The 22,769-nt window shown below is 30.2% G+C and overlaps 1 protein-coding gene across 5 annotated transcripts; it reads right to left on the bottom strand.

The window, feature by feature from the left end:
- Positions 1-882: 882 nt before the first annotated feature.
- LOC120087910 (glutamate receptor 3.4-like) lies at positions 883-7,091 on the bottom strand. Of its 5 annotated transcripts, none has more exons than XM_039044919.1 (7): positions 6,893-7,091; positions 5,999-6,478; positions 2,903-4,239; positions 2,521-2,798; positions 2,124-2,155; positions 1,612-2,021; positions 883-1,399 (listed from the first exon to the last, which is right to left on the bottom strand). In XM_039044919.1, the coding sequence occupies exons 2-7, from the start codon at positions 6,318-6,320 to the stop codon at positions 959-961; spliced, it is 2,820 nt and encodes a 939-aa protein (XP_038900847.1). In that variant the 5' UTR covers positions 6,321-6,478; positions 6,893-7,091; the 3' UTR covers positions 883-958. The 5 variants fall into 5 exon arrangements, with proteins under 5 accessions (XP_038900847.1, XP_038900846.1, XP_038900848.1 ...); XM_039044918.1 differs by having other exon boundaries at positions 5,999-6,449; XM_039044920.1 differs by having other exon boundaries at positions 5,999-6,436.
- Between the last annotated feature and the right edge of the window lie 15,678 nt (positions 7,092-22,769).

Genomic DNA, 22,769 nt, shown 5'->3' with positions numbered 1-22,769 from the left:
GGTTATTCTCTTTGAGAAGGAAGCACAATAACACCGTGGTAGCGAGGTTGCCTAGAGGTGGAGATACAATTTTCTTGGGGAGACACTCTGTGTTTTCCAAAATAGCGAAAAAAGTATTGTCGAAGTAGATTTGAGAACTCGAATCTTTCTAAAGAGGAACGAATGAACATGTTCTTGTTAAATTATCATGTGTGTGCAGAGTTGAAGCATAGCTTTCAAAAATTTATTTTCTCCATATATTTAATCTCACTTTCAAGGCTTAAAATATTGATATCGACGGAGGTATATTTAACGAGAAGTTCTATGAAAAAATGAACAAATATATATTTTTATACTTTTAAGCAAGTTAAAATATTTATTATTTATACTATATTTGCATTTGTGTTATTTTGTTACTTACTTTCTATTTTTCATGGAGCTCTTTTACAATATATTGGAACCATCAATTCATCTCGTATGTCGATGTCGAACCCATGACAATGTAAAACTGGTGAAAATGTCAACATTTCGACAAAAATTTATTACCTACCCACTTCACCACTCAATGAATATTAATTTTCTTTTATAGTATAGTATCTCAAATTTTAATTGGAGTACTGGTTTATGCTTGTTTTAGAGCATCTTGTAAATGTTTAAAGAATGGTTTTTGCATTGAATAAGACATGAAAGTAAAAGACCACCCTGAATAGAGAATTGTAATTTGACATTATCCACACGTGGGATTTCTTGAACGCAATAAGGAGAAATAGAAAGTTGTATAGATTTGTTTGTATGACACAGAAAAAGACCTGATCTACCCCAAGAAAAACCATTCTCAAATTCCTTCTACTTTCACATCAATAAGAAACTTTAGCATCAGGTATTTAAAAAAAAAAAAGAAGAGGAAAAATCACAATATATATATATATATAAAGATTGAACTGATGCAATGTAAAAGATTTATATGGACAACCATAAATTAAGGAGGTGAATCAGGATGGCTCTCTGAGCTTTGGCTAGCTTGTTTGTTATCACTTGCTTTTTTTTTAAGCTTGCTTTTGACTTCTGCTTCTTTTTTATCTACAAAGTGCATGAAGCTAGTTGTACGACTAAGGCGTCTCGTCCTAACAGGTTCAATCTCCTCAACTTCAGGCTGGGTTTCCGGGGTAAATCTTCGGTATTGGAATAATACTCGAAAGAAGAATATGGAAAGAGCAATAAAGCATGCAATGCCACATATTAGGAACAATCCCCAAAAGCTACTCAATGATAGTTGGTTTACGTCGACTTGGTTCAAGCTCATCGAGCACTCAGTTCGTGGCAGCCATTTGTCGTGGATCTTTTGAAGATCACCATTCTCTGAGAGTTGAAGAATGGCTGTTGACAAATCAACTGCAAGAGGAGAGTCCCTTTGGAATGCCTAAGACAGAATTATTCATGTAAATAAGAAAAACATCACAGCTATTGGTCTCTCTTTATTTCCTAAATGAATAACAATATAACCAACCAAAGTAGACATCTTCCAACATGATTACATGAGAGTTCTAGTTAGGGGTATGTGGGTTATTTTAATGCAGGGGTGGGTAATACCATAGGAATGAAACCAAGGAGAAGAGTTGGATTAATACTTACAAATCCCCACCCGCTTTTGGTGAACTCTTGTCCAACTGTCCTGAATATGCAATTGGTACCAGCCAAGAAAAGCTCAACGTAAGGAAGCTCGTCAACAATGGCAGCAACCCCGCCATTTCCCGATCCACGCTTAAGAGCATCGATATATTCCTCCTGATTTTTTAGTTTAATGATTCTAGATGCTGCTATATTCAGCTCATTAATCAGATAATTCAATGCAAATGATCCTTCTTGAACTCCAATGGCATCTGTGTTGGAGATTAAGCTATCAATCCCTTCAATTTTTGACGTTAGTTGTTGCACCGTTAAGATCGACGTCAAACTAGCTGTATAGCTCGAGTTTATAATTAACACAACAAAGAGCCATATTATCAGCACCAACCGTCCGAGGGTGCTCACAGTGTTTTCCTCTGCACCAAGAGCAATAAAAGAAAAAGGTCAGGAGTTCCAAGTGTATATGTTATAACGGGATCAATGAACAAAACGAGGTAACTTAAGCAGAAGAAACTTACTGTGAGAAAAGAACATCGTCGAGAAACTAAACCTGCAAGGATGAAAAAGTTTCACTGTATGATTGTAGAAGAAGTCGGAAAGCAGCAAAGCAAGATTCAGCCACACAAAATGCTTATAGTTAAATGGCAATTTAGGAGCTAATTATCGATTTCCTTGGCGTTATTTGTAGCCTGGTGCTGCCTCAAACTAAGAAACTTCAATCTTATCATTTACAAGTAAACATTCGTTTGATGTAGCTAACTAGATTACCCTTGTAGTAATTCAGCTTAATTATGGATGAATCACAAGGTTATGCTTAAAGCCTATGCAGAACTTTTCATACAGTCCATTTACTAAAGTCTAAAATATGTGTTGTGAGCAAATTAAAGCCTCTGCAATGAGTTAAAACATACTAACCAAAATATTGTAATTAGTTGTTGCCTGGGTGGACCACGGAACTCTTCATTATTCCGGTGCTCGAGAATCCAGACAACTGCTCCAACAAAAATAAAGAATATTGCAGTGACAGCCCACATTTGTACAGTAAACGGCCTAAGAAAAGCCCATGGACTGGACTTCTCCTCTTTGACGACAGTAACTACAACAAGTCCCGATTCCATAAATGGCTGTGTAAAGTCTACAATCTTCGTCCTATTCGTTACAATAGTAATATCTCCAACAGCTGCATCGTATTTCTGAAGATGGGAGAATATAATCAAGATAAGCATTATTCACATCAGAGCCAACCCATTTGGACCACCAAAGATAAAGAGAGCTAGAATCAAAGCCATGTACTCACATTCTGTGAAACTTCATATACAAGATTGCTGTACTCAGGAGTGTCCTTTCCATCTCCATATAAGATATATGTGTGAGGAACTGGATAAGGCAACAAGTTTATGGCAGCTTCAAACACATCTATACAATATCCTTTAACACCTGGAGGGTTCTTGTCTTTAGACACAAAGGCTTTGTAACTCACTCGGTTAGGTACTACAATTTGTAATGGTTTCCCATTGTGTGGGAACACCCATCCTCGAGGAACGGTTGTTACTTCACCCGGCCATATGACACTGTAGAGATGATTATTTGGGGAAGCATTAAGAGGCTTAGTATACAAGTTTTCTGGTGCAATAGTTGACAGACCAGAATAATTTGACCAATAACCAATTCTACGTGAACCAGTTCCCCCAATGTTTAGGATATCATAAGCTGGATGGATCAAATTTCTATCATCACCAAATTGAATTTGCCCACTTACACCTGTGAAGTTCGTTCTCTTAATTGTCTGTAGAAGTTGTTCGCCACCATTAAACACTCTGAGGGATTTTAAGTGCAATGTGCTTTCATTGTTTTCACGTAACTTCGGGTCGTTGGAAAAGGATATATTTCCACCTTCTTTAATAAATGTGTCGAGAGCACGGGCTGCTAACCAAACAGAGTCGTATGCATAGAGTGCATAAGAGTTGAAGTTTGAACTCTTCTTATATTTTAGATTCCTCCACTTGGAAACAAAGTTTTTCTTCAGATCGCCATCGGGTGTGTGGTGACGAAGAGCAACAACACCTTGTAACTGATTCATTACCTCAGGACTATTTGTTTCAAAAGAATCAAGAAAAGTAGGAAGCCAATCTGTTGCAATCCAGACATAGCCACTACCCATCATCTGAAGTTTCTTAGCCATTGAAAATACTGATAAACCAGTGTCAGGATTGACGTGTACAACGTAAACCCGAGATTCCATCAGGTTTATTGAAACCAACAAGTCATTTATTACGCTATTGGGGGATCCAGGAGGAAAGGCAGCCTTATATGAGATCTTAGCTCGCTTCTTCGCCAAGGCATCGCTCAATGCTGATATCCCGCTCCTGCCATTATCATCATCTATAAAAATGGCAACAACCTCTCTCCATCGAAAATAATCTACCATATCAGCAATTGCATTCATCTGGAAGTAATCATTCTGTGTGGTGCGAACGAAATACTGGTATTGTTGTGCAGATAAAGCAGGATCTGTAGCTCCAAATGATAGAAGCGGTATATGGAGTTCATTAATAACATGGGAAATGACGTGAGCGATGCCCGAAGATTGTGGCCCAATAGCAGCAACCACTCCATCTTCCATCAACTGCAAGGCTAGATACATGTTCATAGAATCAATTAATACAACAGTGATATAATGTGTAATAGTGGATATGCTTGGTGATGCTAGTAAATGAAGCCAATTCAAGATGCATAGGAAGTGAATCAAATAGTTCCTGAACTTCAAGTCATCGTAGTACAAAAAAAATTAATTGAGAATTCATAATCATTTTCTGCCCTGCCCTTGATGCCTAAACTAGCAAACAATTTACCGAAATAAGAAATGAAACCATAGATAAAAGGTGAGCAAAACAATTTGAAAAACTTAGCACTGGTCCAACGAACGTCAGTGGATCACTTTTGTATGAATGCCAGTTGGAGGTCATTTTTTTCTTTTAATCAACCGACCATTCGGCCGACTAAGGAAAACACTAATTTCCAACTGGCCTATATGAATATCAGAGGAGCTTTCTTGGGTCCAAAATGAGATGTTATATCTCACATCCTATATTATTTAGTGTTTGGAGACTCATTATTCTATCTCATCGATTTTAATTGTTTGTGGACCCATTTTGGAACGTATTTTGTATTTCATCGTCATTTTTCTTCCGTCTATCGTACATCATCTCAATGCTTGAACACACTCGTTCATACTCTATTAGAACTCTCCAAATATCAAAACTCCACACATCCTATATCATCTCGACACTCCAAACAGCCCTAAAAATAATGTTAAAGTGTTGTCAGTTGCCTCCCCTTATTTACTATATTTTTAAGAAAACTACCACTCACACTCTTCCAAAAAAGAAAAGAAAAGAAAAAAGTAATGATGGTCAATTAATTTTTTTCACTTTTTTGCCTTCCCAATTTTTCTATTCAATGTCATTTAATAATTTTATTAATTTTTCCATTCTCTCTCCCACTTTTTTCTTTCTCAATTTTCCTATTCTTTCTCATTTAATAATTTTAGAGAAAATTTTGGATATTCAATGGATGCAAATATAAAATATTGTGACGTGACATTTTATTTTATAAAAATTATTTTTTTTCGTAGAGAAATGAAAAACAAAAATAATAGACGGCTTAATCATCCCTCGTAATTTTATTTAAATTTATCACTCTCTCTCCTACTTGTTTTCTTTTCCCAATTTTCCATCATTTAGATTTTCTTAATTCTCTCCCACGTTTTTCCTCTCTCAATTTTCCCATTCTCTCTCATCTCATCCATTCCCATCTTCTTTCTTCTTCTTTCTTTAGTCTTTTCTTCCCTTCTCCAACCCTTTTCTACTTCGGTCACCGCCGTCTCTTCCAACTACCACCATTACCAATGAGCTTTCTTCCTTCTTTTTTTCTTTCTCCCCTTGGCTTTTTTTTTTTTTTTTTCTTAATTTCTTCTTGCTTTTCAATGGATCTTCTTTGTTTGTGAGCTTCTTAGTACACATTATTGATTTCTTCTTCTCTATTTTTCCTCACTTTTTTTTGTTTAGTTCACTAGAGGCATCAAACCGACAAAGATCGACCGGCGGCACCCATGCCTCCAAAAGCAATGAGAACCAACCGATGAAAACCGAAGCATTAGCGGTCGGTGCCGGTTTGAGCCCGACGTCGATCAACTGATGATCATTAGCGGTCGGTCCATAAATAGAAGATCAACTATTTGACATACAAACCAAACTCATGTTCCAAGATAAAAAATTGCAATTCATGATTCTCATGCTACAGCTAATTGAATCAACAGTCCCAACTTACTTAACAATCTCAAATATAGTTAAAAGGATTATATAAAGAGTTCTCTTCTAAGTTTGGGCATTACCTTCCACAGTTCCAAGAAATCCACTGCAGTTCGTGTCGTGTAGGATCAAGTTCAGCTTTGTCCCTGGAAGAATGTTGTTATCAGCATTGACATCGTCCACAGCAGCTAAAATTGCAGGCTGCGCAGACCTTCCAATAACCGAATCGAGGGTGAACAGAACTCCAAGATTCAACACCCTTGGATTAGAAGAAGAAACAGAAACACTAGTGTTTCTAGAGACACCAATCACTCTAAAAGGCATCCACATCCCAATGAACAATGCAAATAGCATCACTTTGGTTTTGACCCAATGGCCACTCCTCCTCATCCAAAACACCTTCATTGCACAACAAATATATATGAACGAATTGATTCCCCTAACCACCGCCTGTTGAAGATATCAAAACCCTCTGTACAATCCTGGCTGGAGATGAACTTTACACACCATTATTAGCATCCCTATTTCCAAAACCTTAGAAGGGTGAAAATGATTAAAGACCTCTGCAAAATTTCCCTTTCATTATAGCATAAATCCAAAGTATATGAAGAGGAAAAAACAAAAAACCCAATTCCTAAAATGAGATTAAACATCAACTTCACAACAAACGAAGAACAATTAAAAAATGAAGTCCACGAAGCTAGACAAACAAAACCAGTCTTAGAAAAATCAACACCCATTTGAGGCATCTAACATCAAACTTCATCAAGTAGTTAATTAATATTCAATAGCACCAAAGATTTCTTAGCATTACTAACAAAATCCCATTCCCAATGTACAGAAAAACCCCATAATCAAAAGTAGATGGCATTAAAATATACAATCAAGTTGAAGGAAATCACGTGGAGAGATTGATTATAAACAAATTTAAACGAAAAGTTGAGTTGGAGGAAAAAATATATTGTTTCCCAAATTACCTGAAGGCCCGACTTCACAAAATATTATGCTGAACTTTAGAAGAAATGATTTGGAGTTCACAAAAGAGCTCAAAAATGGGAAAAATACAAGTTCAACTTCATGTTCTTATACTCTTCACTTTTTGCCAAGAAACAGAATTCACAAGCTCTCACAACAGTGTTGCCATCCCAAGAAAAGAATCATTCTCACACCCTAACTTTCCACTCCCTGTTTCACTTGCCAGTCTATAGAATTAAACTACAATTTTGATACAAGAAAAGTTAATAATATATAAATTGGGTCAATGACAGCCTTAATCAATCTCATTTATCATTATCATTAACTTTTTATACAGCCTTAATCCTACTTATAAGTGTAATTATGTATATATGGCTTAGTGGGGTTGCACTCCCCTAAAAGTATGGCTTAGTGTGGTGCATTCCCTAAAGTGTCATACAAGTGGGGTATTTTACATTAACAAAACATCAATAACTATAGATATAATTTCATATTCATCATGGATTTAAATTTTAAATGATAATGCGTAAGGTTGAGATATGTTGATGAGTCTTTTCAACTTTTCAAACTTTATATTTAGATTGAGTTCAAAATCGTGTCATGATTGTTTTATTATTTTTGGTCGAAGATAGTATAGTACATATATGTGCAACTATATATATATATATATATTTTCTTTAGAAAAAGGTTTTATCATGAATTTACAATATTGTTAAAAAAAAAATTAAAATAAATAAATTGAAAAAACTAGCTAGTAGGTAGGGAAACTGGCACCATGTTGTTTCTCTATAATTATATGTGCAAATATGTCAGTTAGGATGCATACCATTTATATGATAAGGGAGAGAGGGAAATAGTGGTAGATGATCATATGTTTTATTCAAATCTAATAAATAAAATGACATGTAACATGATACTATTATTTATTTATACAATTTTATATTAATTGATTTTATTAATGTTGCATCATTTCATCTACAATTTCCTCCTGTTTTTCTCATTTTAATTTATTTACAAGCTTTTGACAATTTGGTATTTATTATTTTAGATTGTATCAATTTAAATCATGAACTAATAACTCTATCAATTTAAATCCTAGACTTTCCCAAGTCCAACCATTCTTTTATACATTCCTTCAAATTTAATTCCAAAAATACCTTGTGAGACATTTGATTTTTTTTCAATCGAACTTCTAAATTGTTATAAGTGAATCAATTTAGAACATTTATTAGAATTATATTTTAAAATCGTAAATTCAATCAACTCTTACATGTGTGTATAGACTTGTCAAATATCAGATAACAAAATGGACGATTAGAATTAACTCATTGATAACTTTCAAAGAAAATTTTAATTGAGAGTCCAAATTGATTTGCATATGAAAGTATCGGGATTTAATTAGTAAAACTATAAATTTCACGCGATATTTATCCAAAAACATGACATAATTTAGGGTTTAAATTGATATACTTTGTGAAAATTTATGATTCAAAATTCATACCATTATTAGTCTATGGTTTAAATTGATTATAAGGAATGAAACTTAAAAATATCTAAATTTTACCCTCCTTCTACCTTACCTAGCTTGAAAGCTCTTTAAGGTTTACCATCTTTACTCAAGTCACTCATTTACTTGTAATAGCAACCAAAGTATCTCAAAGGGTTCAAATTGGATCAAAATCCTTGAGAAAGAAGCATGCATGCATTTTGCATATAAATTTAAGTGGGTTTGAGGTAAAAAACATAAAAGTTAAAATCTTCTATTGCAAGAATTCTTCATAGCTCCTTTTTCACCCAAACAATCTTTGATTTGATGCAAAAAATAAAATAAATTTTTTTTTTTAAAAAGGAAAATCTACAAAGTGGAAAAATAGCCCATCAATGAGAATTTTCATAGCCTTTCACACCAAGAGGGAATAAGTAATTAATAATTTAGTAGGCTTTGTATAGTTTAATGATGGTTTTTACAGTTTAGTAGGGAGAGACACTAGGGGAGAGGGGTAAAAAGGAATAAGATAAGGTGAAATTCTCTAGCATGTTTGAGAATATTATATTATATTTATGTGATTATAATTAATATGTGTAAAAGATAATCCTTTCTGTAATTTTTTTTTTCAACATGTGCTGGTTCTGGTGTTATTTGTTTTAATATGATAATGAAATTAAAATATTATTAATTGGAGAGAAAAGATGAATCTTACTATATACTTTTTTTCTTTAATTTTTATCAGATTCCATTTGAACACTGTTTTCTTTTTTCTGTGTAAATAACATATGATCCCTTTTATTTTGTTATACAATTTTATTTTAATCTTTATCATAACTTTTTTTTTATTATTTGCCTGTTTTGTTACTCTTGTAATCTTTAGTGTCTCCACACCCCTCTCTCTCATTTTTAAAAAAGGGCTATAGAGGAGAGAGAGAATCTTGCATTGAGGAGAGAGAAAGCCCCAAAGAGAAAGGTAAGATAGAACTAAAAGTTCAAAATATCAATTTCGACAAAAATATCGAGATCTTACTTTTACAAAAATTTCAATAGAAATATTGTTAAAATGTCGATTTCGATGAATATTTTTAAAAAAATTATAAAATAAAAAAATAATTTAAATTAGTAAATAAATGTTTTATAATTTTTAAACAAATTAACATGTCTATTATTTATATTATATTTACTTTAGTGATATTTTGTTGCTTTTTTTTTTATGTTTCATAGATTCTTCTACATACAATAAAAATATCGATTCAACCCATAGAAATGTGGAAATATGAATAAGAATATCGACATATAAATGTAGATTATTTAATATTAGGGATAGAACCAATAAAAATGAACAGAAACATAAGTCCCAATGTTATATTGGGTATCAAAAAACTCAAAAGACAATTGTGTATAATAGTAATGATATTAATAAAAGGTTAGATTATTAGTTTAGTAACTTTCAAAATTATCTAATAGGTTATTTTTTTTTAAAAAAAAATATCTAATAAGGTCTCAAAGTAATTTGAAACTTTGTTTTGTCAAATTCATAAAAGTTCTTTTCCTAATTTGAAATATTTAAAAAATAAGAACTTACTAAACTTAAATTGGAAAACGTGTGTCATTTTTTTAATTTTGTGTACAGTAGATTTCATAATTTTTTTTTTTTTTTAAAAAAAGAATATATTAGAAAAAAATCATTTTTATCCTAAACATAATAAGTTGTATCAATCTTAACCTTAAATTTTCAGTTTCATCAATTTAAACCTCTAACTTTTATCAATTTTAATCTTAAACTTTCAATTTCATCCATTTAAACCTCAAACTTCGTAGATTGTATCCATTTTAACTCTAGACTTTCAATTTCATTAATTTAAACCACAAACTTGATGCAATATGTGAAGTCTCGATATGGTATGTGAAGTTTTTGGGTTTAAATTTGTGAAATAATTAAAGACTTTTGATAGGACCCAAACAATATAACAACAACCCATTAGAATCACCTCCAAAGACAAATAACCAAATAATTGATCTCCAAAACACTACAAATAAATCACCAAATAATCACCAAAAGACTAAAAACAAAGAGTACACACGAATTATGCGTGCAAACCCACATTGATATGAAGAATAAAAACCATGGGACTTATGAGGGAGTTCATCCCTGTCAACTTCTTTTGTTATGATAAAATTGAGGAAAAAAGTCAAATCAATCATATAAAAATTCACTACCCACCAGTACTATCATACATAAAAGATCAACACTTTGAGAGATAAAAAAGAATGAAAATCACCCAATTTTACAGGTTCTATTCAGCAGCAATTACGGATAAACCATAGCTCCAAACAATGATCCCGTTCAAAACAAGACCTAATTATCTTGAACAGGCTTACCAAATTTCAGCATGATCCGACAGTTCAAACTCCGCCAATAGACAACTTTGTGAAAGTTGTTGCTGAAAAATCGAACTGTTGTCTTTCTCCCCGATTTTCTACCTCTTTTTCACACTTTTTTCCCCTTAGGTCATCCTCATATCACATAAAATAAAACTTAGGGCTTTCAAGATGAGCCAACCCAAAAAATTAGTCCAAATTGGACTCACAAAACACAAGTTTAAAATAAAATCTTGCTTGTGCAACAAGTGGGCTGGTTACCCACAACAATTTTTATAGGGTTAAAATTGAGGTCAAGGCAAACTTTTTCCAAAATATATATATATAAACCTATATATTAGACAAAAACTTGAAACATTAACACTACGTTTCTAAAATTTAGTGACATATTAGAAAAAAAATTAAGAAATTAAACTCTACTTTATTATTATTATTATTATTTTGAAAACCCTAAAGCTCTAGTTTAACTTAATAATATAGTGTGGGTACTCTATTCACACCACTATTGGTATACCCCGTTTGTAATATAACCTTTCATCCCATAAATTTTATTTCAAATTATGACAACTATCCTTAAAATGTTTGTTTTGTTTCAAAATTGTTCTTATTCTTTTAAATGTTGCAATATTACTATTGAATTTTTTTAATTTGTTATAAAAACCATCATTATAATAGAAATTTAAATTGAGACCTAGAATGGATGTGGTGATAACCTAGAATGTTGAAGTGTTTAGATTCTAATAATTCTAAATTAAACTTTGAGCAATGTGGCAACGTGTTTAGGTTCTAATTCTCGTTCTAGGTCATAAGTCCAAATCTTCGTTCAACATTCTAAAAAATTTCCCCATTGAAGCTAGTTTTAAAATGATTATTAAAAAAAATAAGGATAATATGAAAGAACATAAATATTTTTAAATAAATGACAATATTTAAGTTTTTTTTTTTTTTTTTTTTTGATAATCTAACCATTTATTTTATATATTGTTGTAAATTACTTATTTGATTATTATAACAACATCATTTTTATAGAACAACATGTTTAAATTGAATAATATCATCTTAACAAGGAAATAACCTTTTAAATGGGATGGAGTTCAATTTAAGGACAATCCAAGTACGAAACTTGAAGAGTTGGACAAGCATGAAAGACAAAACCGGTTCATTGTCATCATCACTCAATAATAATAATAATAATAAGTATAAATAAATAAATAGAAACCTTGTTGTCATAAAATTAAACTCTTTATTTTTGACACAGAGATATTGAAAGGCATGATTTTGAGATGGAATAGAATAGTTTTTTTATAGTCCCTACTTTGTTTGGTACCCACGTCTCTTGCCCCATTCCCTTTGTCACAATATTTTCACACATTTATGCGAGAAATGAGGATCTCAAAACTTCATATTCTCATCCCTTTTCTTTCTCGAACATATCTTAGATTCTCGTAGAATAGATATCTGAATTATCACGTTTGTTTTTGCAAAAAATATTATATCATCTAGAGATTTTCATACATCCTAGGATACCTTTACGGAATGCATCTTGAGAGTTTTTGATACCTTCATAAGACATGGATTTTTCAGATTCTCGTATTAAGGGTATCCCCATTTTACATTTTTGTCCTTCGTTTTTTCTAATGCATATACATCACTCTTCTTTATGTGCATTATATTAGTAAAATAAATAGTGTCAACTAGATATATCACTCTTTTTTTCTTTTTTTGTTATATCGTAGTTATTGTTTTTTTAGCAAGATATATATATTCCATTTTAAATTAATATTTATTGTATAAAAAATCTTAAATTATTATATATTATTTTGCTGAAAAAAAATAACACATAAAAATAATATAAATTTTATTAATTTAAAAAGAAATTCAAATTGATAAAATTAATGTCATATAAATTCAAATTATATTAAACTAATAAATAGTCGTAATAACATTCATGGAACGTTATATAAATTTAGGACATTTTCAAGTATAAATCTTACAAAAAAAAAATATTATTATAAAAATATTCTTAGAAATCGACAAAAATATTCTTACAAAACAAACATGGTTGGTTATCTAAATATATCGACTATTTGGAAACACAAACATCTATAATATTGGACATTTAAAGATTCTGATTATCTACCTTCTCAAAATACAAACGACTCTCAATAAATATATATATATATATATATATATATATATTTCTTTACCTGCACAGTTTTATGTTCATCTAATTAACATAAAATATGTACTAAAGAATTGAACGACGTGGAGGTGAACTGAAGGTAATCATGGAATTGGACTTTGATTCAAGCATGTGATCGGTTGGTTATATTATCTTATATCACTTTCAAGAAAAAAAAAAAAAAAAACGTAACCAATTGCTTTTGAAATGACAATATGGTTCGACCATTATTATCCCATACTTTGAAAGTTTCTAAAATGATAAATTTGTGGACGATGTTAAAAAATATTTTATTACTTTAATTCAAGTTATTTTTTTCTCGTTCTATAGGTTTGAAATGATAACATAAATACAAAAGAAAATTTTAATTTCACCCTTCTTAATTTTTACGACCAAAACCTATTTTTATAATTATTTAGTTTAAAAGATATTTATTATTTTAAAATTATTTGCATTTGTATGGAGGTAGATATGTATTATAAACTTATCTATTGCTTCGTAGATTTTAATGAAATTCGGGTTAATTTAAAAATTAGGGTGGTTTTGCAAAAAAAAAAAAAAAAAAAAAATGGGTGGTTTTAAAATTATTTAGGAAAATAAGAGTGTTTTTTGTCTCTTAGTGAAAAATCTCCCTAAAAATTGGAATGGGACCCACATAATGAATGAGATGACAATTGTTGTGATTTTTTTTTATTATTTCTTTTACAAATTTATTTATTTATTAAGGAAATACAATATCACTATTTTTTTTATAATTATTATCCTATTATATCATATAAATTTCTTTTCTTTTTAGCCACATTAAATTTAATTAAAAAAATATTACATATGTCCCTTACTGATTAAAAGATATAATAAATATATATTCAAAGTTACAAATTCATTTCCTTTACTTTTTTTTTTTAAGGAAATTTAATATCACACGTTTTTTATTATTATTATCTTATTATATCATATAGTTTTCTTTTCATTTTTTAAGCAAGATTAAATTTAGTTTACAAAAATATTACATATTTAATCATTTTATTGTAAAATAATAAGTTACTATATGTGTATTGGGGTTGATGCCCTAAATCTCCTAAGGTTCTATAGTTTATAATGGTAATGTATAAACATTTTATTTATGTAATAAAATATGTGATATTTTATTTCAATATTAGTTGCATTGACCAGACCAATAAACTAATATCCAAGGTTATTTTGTAGCTTAAACATGTATATAGAGACATACGGGTAGATCATGATTAAGTGATAACCTAAATGGTTTGTAGTAGATGGATTAGGTTGAATATCTGATCCTAGTGACACTATGAGTATGGTCGGTTTGTAGATGTTAAAATTGTTGTAATGTGTAACAAATGGTCTTATCCTGATCATATATGAAGACATGTGAGCGGGGATATTCTATACAAAGGAGTTTGTATAAGACCAGACCACGAAATGTTTAGTCTCATTATATAAGGCCATTCATAATAGAGACTTACATTTCACTAGGACGACCATAGGTAACATGACCTGAATCCTGAATGAGTTGTGAACTCTTGCCTATGAAGGCGGTCCTTTAATTTGTATAGGTGAGAGTAGCCAAATCGCCAATTCAACAAGCCTACCATTTTGGGGATTCGTCTGATTAGGGAGTTGGGAACAAAGTTACACAAGAAGAAATTCACTCCTTCCCCCAATGTCGGGGCAAGTAAATAAATTACTCTCTTAAGAGTTGATTCTAAGGTTTGAATAATGTGGCACCACACTCTCTCTTGGCTCGAGAAGGGTTTAGTCATAGTTAGACTATAATCTATTGTTCATTAGAGGGATCAGTGGTACTTAAGGAGTTAGATGTAACTATGGGACCAAAACGGTAATTTTGGACCAGCTGTATTTATGAGCAATTTGTGAAGGGTCATCGTACTGTTGATTAGTTATATCCAATGGACACAGAAACATATTTGTAGTGCGAAGAGTGCAGTTGTCGGTCTTTAGTGGAGTGTCCGACAGTTAACGGATGGTGAATCATTTAATTAAAGAGTTTAATTAATTATTCACGTACCGCTGGAGCTTCAAGCTATAGGTCCATGAGGTCCCCTTGGTAGCTCAACGGGATTTAATGAGAATCAGTTTTTAGATTAATTTGAATTGTTCAAATTAATTGAGGGTTATATTTGAATTTATGAGAGAGAAGTGAAACTATAGGTTATATTGTATTTGATGCGATATAAAAATTATAGGTTATATGTTATATATGATATAACATATATATATGTTATTTATTTACTAAAATTAAAATTTATTTTTTAAATTAAATTAAAGAGAGAAAAATAACTTCACATCACGTAAGTGGGAGGTTGAAGGTTTTATGATATTCTTCTTTTTCCTGCAAAAAGAAAAAGAGCAAAGATTACGTAGAATACACAGATGAGTTTTGTGAAAGAAAAAACCTCATCCTCCTCCATCGCTTAGTCTTTATCAAACCCTTTCCTAAAAAATCCAAAATAGTTAAAGCCTACACCTCCTGGGTTCTCATAAGAGAATATCGAGGTCATCTCGTGGTCGTGACCTATTTCGATTTTGGGATTTCATTTTGAAGAACGTCTTCAAAAGGTAAGGGTTTTTCTAACCTAATTTATTTTTTTGTAATTTCTTATTCATGTTGTATTATTTTATAATTAAATGCATATGTATATTTCTCTATAAAATTATGAATTTTGAAAAAAAAAAAAGAGATTTGGGACGATCAATCGCTTCCGTTCATGGACCACCTCATCAAGGATCCTTCAATATAGATAAAGATAATACCACTTTCTATGTAATATCTAAAAAAAACTACAATGTGATATAGCAAAATAAATTTATTGCATAATTACGTAAAATTCTAAAACCTTGCTATACGAAAATATCAAAAGTTCTAATTTTTTTTCTAATAAATTACTAATCCTTCTAAATAAAATTAGTAGATAATTACATTTTTCGATAAAAAAAAAAAAGTACTATTTTGATACCTAAGTTTTGGATTTAGTTTATATTTGATCCTTATATTTCAAAATCTAACACTTTGTCCTTGAGATTTCAATAATCCTTAATTTTAGTCCTTTAAATAATAAAACATTAGAGGCTGTTTGGTTTAAGGTTTTATAAATACATAGAAATAAAAACATGTCCGGAAATAAGATCCTTGAAAAAATGATGTTTGGGAGTAAAAAATAATTGTATGTTGGTTGTGCATGAAAAATGCTATCAAAATTTTATGAACAAAAATTAAGTTTGTATTTAATTTATGAAATTAAGTATGACAATCTTATATAATTGTAATAGATTAATTAATTAAACAATCATATTTGTAAATAGTTTGATATTTTTTCTATTTGTAATAATTGCCCTAATCTTGATTATAAATATTTGAAACTTGGGTAATTTATAATAAAATTAACCAATTAATTGTGTAATCAAATATTATCATTGAAAGACGAATATTTGTTAAATTAATATTAATTAGTTAATTAATTAATTATATAAAAAAATTATATATAAAATGAAAAACAGATGGACAAGGAAAAACTCACATTTTCTGAAGGGAAAAGAAAACCCTGATGTGTGGGAAATGAGGATGCCTGAGAATTGCTTATTCTCAGGAAAAGTGTTGAAAACTGTGAAACAAACATGATTTTTGCATGTATCAATTTTCATGAAGAAAGCCCTCCAACTAAATGACCCCTTTGGCCCTATTTGATAACCATTTTATTTTTTGTTTTTGATTTTTAAAAATTAAGTCTATAATCATCTCTTTCCCCTCTAAAATTCTTGCTTTGTTATTCCTTTTTTACCCATGTTTTCAAAAACCAAGTAAATTTTTTTAAAATTAAAAAAAGTAGTTTCTAAAAACTCGTTTTTATTTTTTAAACTTGGTTAAGAATGTAACTCTTGTAATTAAGAAAGAGACAAACAATTGTAAGAAATTATGAAGAAATAAGATTAATTTTCAAAAACAAAAAACGAAATAATTATCAAACAGACTTTTAATGACTACGGATACTTTCTTTAATTAAGTTTAGTGACTTAAAAAAATATTTTTTAATTAAACTTAATATTGCTAAAAGAAAAATGAAAAGTGACTCTATGATATAATAAGATAATAATTTTTTTAAAAATAGGGATATTATATTTTCTTAAAAAAATAAAGGAAATGAATTTGTAAAAATAAAAAATAAAAGAAATCACAACAATTATCATTTCATTCATCGTGTGGGTATCATTCAAATTTTTAATGAGACTTTTCACTAAAAGACAAAAAAAAAACCTACCTTATTTTCCTAAATAATTTTAAAACCACCCATTTTCACCATTTTTTTTCAAAACCACCCTAATTTTCAAATTAACCCATGAAATCCTAATTTTTGTTGTGAACTTGAGGAGTACAATGGAAACATGGTACCAATAAAATATAGTATTAAAATAAAATAAATATAATAATAAAATAAATATAATAATAAAATAAATTAATATTAAAATAAATTAAATATAATATATAAATAAACAAAATATGAAATAAGAAATTTCTCTAAATTCTCCACTTTCTCCAATTTTCATAGAATTTGTCAAATGTGTGTCTTCCAAACCCCACCAAATGCCATTATTGTATGCAATTTGGCAAGTAGGAGATGGATTACATAGACACTAATAATGTGTAATGTTGAGACACATGGACAACACTTTAGGAAATGAAGACATGACACATGGTCAACAGACACTAAGCATGAGCATCTAATGGGCATCCATTCTCATAATATCTATAATACTTCATCTTAGATACCCACTATATATATGAAATATGTCTCGTTAAAACATTGTTAGGAAAAAACCCATTGGAAAAAAGAATCCTGGGAAGAAAAAATAGTACATATTTCATATAATTTGATACTCTTAAAAAATATATTTACTCCCCTTATGGAAACATCGCCTGAGATCTTTGAGTCGTTGCATTCCAATATTGTGCACCAAATTTGAAAGGTTACAGTTGGTAATGATTTTGTAAATAAGTTTGCTAGGTTATCCTTCGAACAAATTTGTTGTACAGTAATGTCATCATTTTCTTCAAGATCATGAGTGTAGAAAAGCTTTGGTGAAATATGTTTTGTTCTATCTCCTTTAATATGTCCTCATTTGATTCAGGATATGCATGTTGTGTTGTCTTCGTATAATATCGTTAGAAGATTTTTACTAGAAGATAAACCACATGTTCCACGAACGTGCCGAGTCATTGACTTTAGCCATACACATTCTCGACTAGCCTCGTGAATTGTAAGAATTGCAACATGATTTGAGAAAATAGTCGTTATTGTCTGTTTCACTGATCGTCACGATATAAAAATTCTTCTCCATATATTAAGTAACATGTTTAAGATATAGCTTGTATGAGTTAGATAATTAACCTGCATCTTCACAACCAAGTAGATCATAATTAGATTTATTAGAATAAAATAAATCAATGTAAAGTAATTCTCAAATAAAACATATCATATGTTAAACTCTACTCCAATATTCTCCTTTTGGAGAAATATCATATATATGTAACAAAATTATTGAAAAATACTATAGAATGCAATGTATAAACTAGTCAAGCTATACAAATGCACTTATTTCTCAAAATTTATGGTTCTTTAGGACCTAACATTCTCATCACCTTTCTGAGATCAGATGATATATCCTTTCACATCGAGTGAATGAAACATCATAGGAGTATTCAATGATGTACAAAATCCACAAAAGATTTTTAATGTATAAATTGATGTAATTCCATTTGCTCTATGCTTTATTTGCAAGCTAAGGAAAAATTTATCATCTCAATTTCTTTCTTCAGAAATTCTATTGTCTTCGAAATCTCTTCAGGAGTTTCTGCTCAAATCATCAAGATATAGTAAATCTTAGGTTGTGATTTCTTTATAAAAGGATAGGGACAAATAAGATTATTTTTGTACCCTTATACCAACAAATATTGAATAAGACGATTACATTACATTCATCAGGAATATTTTATAAGAATCTCTATGATATATATATGACTCTCTAATATTTGAATTATAAGATTATGGTACCTTTAATTCTTTAGGAATTTTCATAAATAAATATCATTATTAAGAGATTCATATAAATGTAGTATGACAGCATCCATAAGATGTATATTAAACTTTTCATACACAATCAGATAAATTGAATATCTCATGGTATTGTATATCGACCATTAGAGAATATGTTTTCTCATAATTAATACCAATCTATTGCAAGAATTATTATGGAATTGTCTTGCTTTATATCTTGTGACTTCACTCTATTTGTTTTACAAATACTCCACTTGTATCCCACATATTTGACATTCTCGGGTGTCTGGACTACTAGTCTTCACGTTTTGAAAAATAAGTTTATATATATTGGATTGTTTCTTTCCATATAAGTCAATCCTTTCTATGTTGATATTTTTCATACCTACTTTCATAAATAATTCCATGAGTAACATTGAAAAATGCTATCAACTTATATGATTCCATAATTTATTGAGATCTTATTATTATCCTCATTTACTTCAATATCCTTATGAATACTCATATCTAGGATTTCTTCTAAAACATTCATATTCTTAACTGAGTCATTTATTGATTATTTCTTTTTCGAGGATTTTTGTCTTTGGAACCAAATGGTTTATCACACTTTTGGCGTGTCCTAGACTCATTAGTGACAACTTACTACATTTGACATCCATCCTAGCCAGGAAAATCCTCGAATCGCGAGTCTGGAGTATATAAAGGAGCATTTGCAGCTGGTATATGTGACTTAGTCACTTTCTTAGCATTTGTAAATGCATCTGGTAACTGATTTGCTATATTTGCAAATGAGTTATTTTTTAAACTTCAGGTAATCTGTACGGGGACCTAAATGAGACAATAATGATGCATTTCATGTAATTTCTTTTTCCAACTTTTTAATTCCTCCCTCTAATGTTGAAAAATTTTGTTTCATTAAAATGATAATCAACAAATCATGCAGAAAATACATCACCCGTCAAGGGTTCAAGATATTTAATTATTGATGGGGAATCATATCCAACATATAACCTCCTTTGATGACACATCTTAATAAGTTATGGTGGAGCAATTAGAACATATACTGCACATCTAAAAATTCTCAAATGGGAAATATCTGGCTCATGGTCATAAGTTAATTGTAATGGCGAGTACTTATAATAAGCTATTGGCCTAAATAGCATGTCCCCATACAGATTTAGGAAGCTTAGCGCTCATAAGCAATAGTCTAGCAATTAACTACAAACGTTTTATGAATGATTTTGCTAAACATCTTTATGTATGAACATGAGCTACAGGGTGTTCGACACTTATCCCAATTGACATACAATAATTATCAAAAGCTTGGGATGCAAATTCACCAACATTATCAAGTCAAATGTTCTTAATTGTATAATCATGAAATTGTGCTCTTAATTTAATTATTTGAGCAAGTAATCTTACAAATGCAAGACTTACTTGATAATAAGCACACGTGTGGTCATCTGTTGGATGGTCTATTAATACCATAAAATATCTAAATGGTTCACTTTATGGGTTAATAGGTCCACATATGTCACCATGAATTCGTTCTAAAAATGCAAGTAATTCAATCCCCACTTTGACTGGTGATGGTCTAATGATTAATTTTCCTTGAAAGCAAGCATCACATGATAATTCATTAGATTGAAGAATCTTCTAGCTCTTCAATGGATGTCTATTTGAGTTCTCAATAATTCTTCTCATCATTATAGACTGTGGATGATCTAATCTGTCATACCAAATTGTAAATATGTCTAGATTCATGAACTTCAAGTTCATTCTTGCATATGTTTTAATTACTCATATATGAGTATAATATAATCTAGAAGATAAAACAGGCAACTCTTCTAGTATATGTTTGTTATATGAGACAGTAGATATGATATAAAGGTATTCCATATTATTCTTTATATCATTCTCAATATGATAACCATTGCAACGTTTATCTCTAAAATTAGGTAGATTTCTCTTTGATTGACTTGAGAACAATACATTGTCAATTGTAAATTATTTTCCTCTAGGCAAAATAATATTTGTTTTTTTAAAAGCCTTCAACCAGTTTGTAAAACTTGATGTCATATTGACTTTTGCTTCAGCATTATGAGTTTGGAAAAATATTTTCTACTTGTAAGTTGCACTGTCTGCCAGACATATATCTTCTTTACTCATTTTTTAGTAAACCAACAAAAATGCTTATTATGTCATCAATTGTGCCAATTTTCTCTTCAGTGGATTTGAAAAAATGTGTCACATCCAAATCTGTTATATTGAATGGGTAAAATATCTCATGATTCTAGTATGCAAAATTTGCTTTCACATTTTCCCTTTTTTCCTTCAAGGATGCTTGATAGAGATCAACTAAGTATTTTGACGTATGATAGGTACGTGACCACTGCCCAGTCATTCCACATCGGAATTTCAACATTTTTTAACACTTATCTTGATGAGTTTTTCCTTTGTGATCATCGTTTTGTGTAGTTCTTTTGAAATTTGAATGATTAGAACGATCACCACGAAAATAATTATTATTTCTTCCTCTGCCATGGTACGACCTTGATCGGGACCATGACCTCGACCACGATTATTAACATTCACAGTATTCACTATTCAAGGAATAGTGTTGTTCCAGTTGGTCGAGATTCATGATTTTTCATTAATAACTCATTGTTTTTTTCAGCCATGAGAAGACATGAAATTAGTTCAAAATATTGTTTAAAACCTTTCTTTCAATATTGCTATTGCAGAAGCATGTCCAAAATGTAGAAAAATGTCTTCTGTAACATATTGATTAAAATTTTGGAACCTCAAGTGCATCCATTTACGATGAGATTTAGGAAGAAAAATTGTTTTCCAATGATCACATTTCTATAGCATCCATGTGTATTTTGGCATCAAGCACTAATGACAAATAATTATTACCATTAATATCATATGATACAAATTCTAATTTTGTAATATTTTTCATAGTAACACTATTAAAAATATTATATTTATATTAGAAATTAATATATATTAAATATGTTAAAAAATATTTAATTTATTAATTATAACGAAAGAGAAAAACCGACATACCTTTAGGACCTACCTTTAGCGAGAAAAATGATAGGAGCTTGTGACGATAATGTGTTATGACTTGGGAGCCACAACGGGAACATGGATACCAATCAAATATAATATAAAATAAATATAATATAATAAAAAATAAATTAGTATAAAAATAAATTAAAACATAATATATAAATTAACAAAATATGAAATAAGAAACTTCACTAAACTCTCAACTTTCTACAATTTTTATGGAATTTGTCCAATGTGTGTGTCTTCCAAAACCCAACAAATGCCACTATTTATAGGCAATTTGGCAAGTAAGAGGTGAACTAGATGAACACTCATAATGTGTAATGTTGAGACACATAGACAACACTTTGGGAAATGGGAACATGACACATGGTCAATGGACACTAAACATGAGCATCTAATGGGCATTATTCGCATGAGGTTTCCAGAAAAACTTGTTTCGTGAAATTTGAACATTTGCATTTGTATTAATTTTAGTATAGCAAGTAAAATCTGTAATACATAATTTTTTAATGCTTTTAAAATAAACTTTAATCTTTAAGCTTGCTGATTTTCTTGGATGATCTCTTGTACTGGGCGTGTTATGCCATAATTTATTGCTTTGTGTACTTGTAATTTAATTATCTTATATGCCCCACTAGCTTTAGGACAAGTGAGTG

This window comes from Benincasa hispida, chromosome 10, assembly GCF_009727055.1.
Source record: "Benincasa hispida cultivar B227 chromosome 10, ASM972705v1, whole genome shotgun sequence".
Classification (NCBI taxonomy): Eukaryota; Viridiplantae; Streptophyta; class Magnoliopsida; order Cucurbitales; family Cucurbitaceae; genus Benincasa; species Benincasa hispida.
The sequence above is the reverse complement of the archived record's forward strand: the minus strand, read 5'-3'. Positions and strand labels throughout refer to the sequence as shown.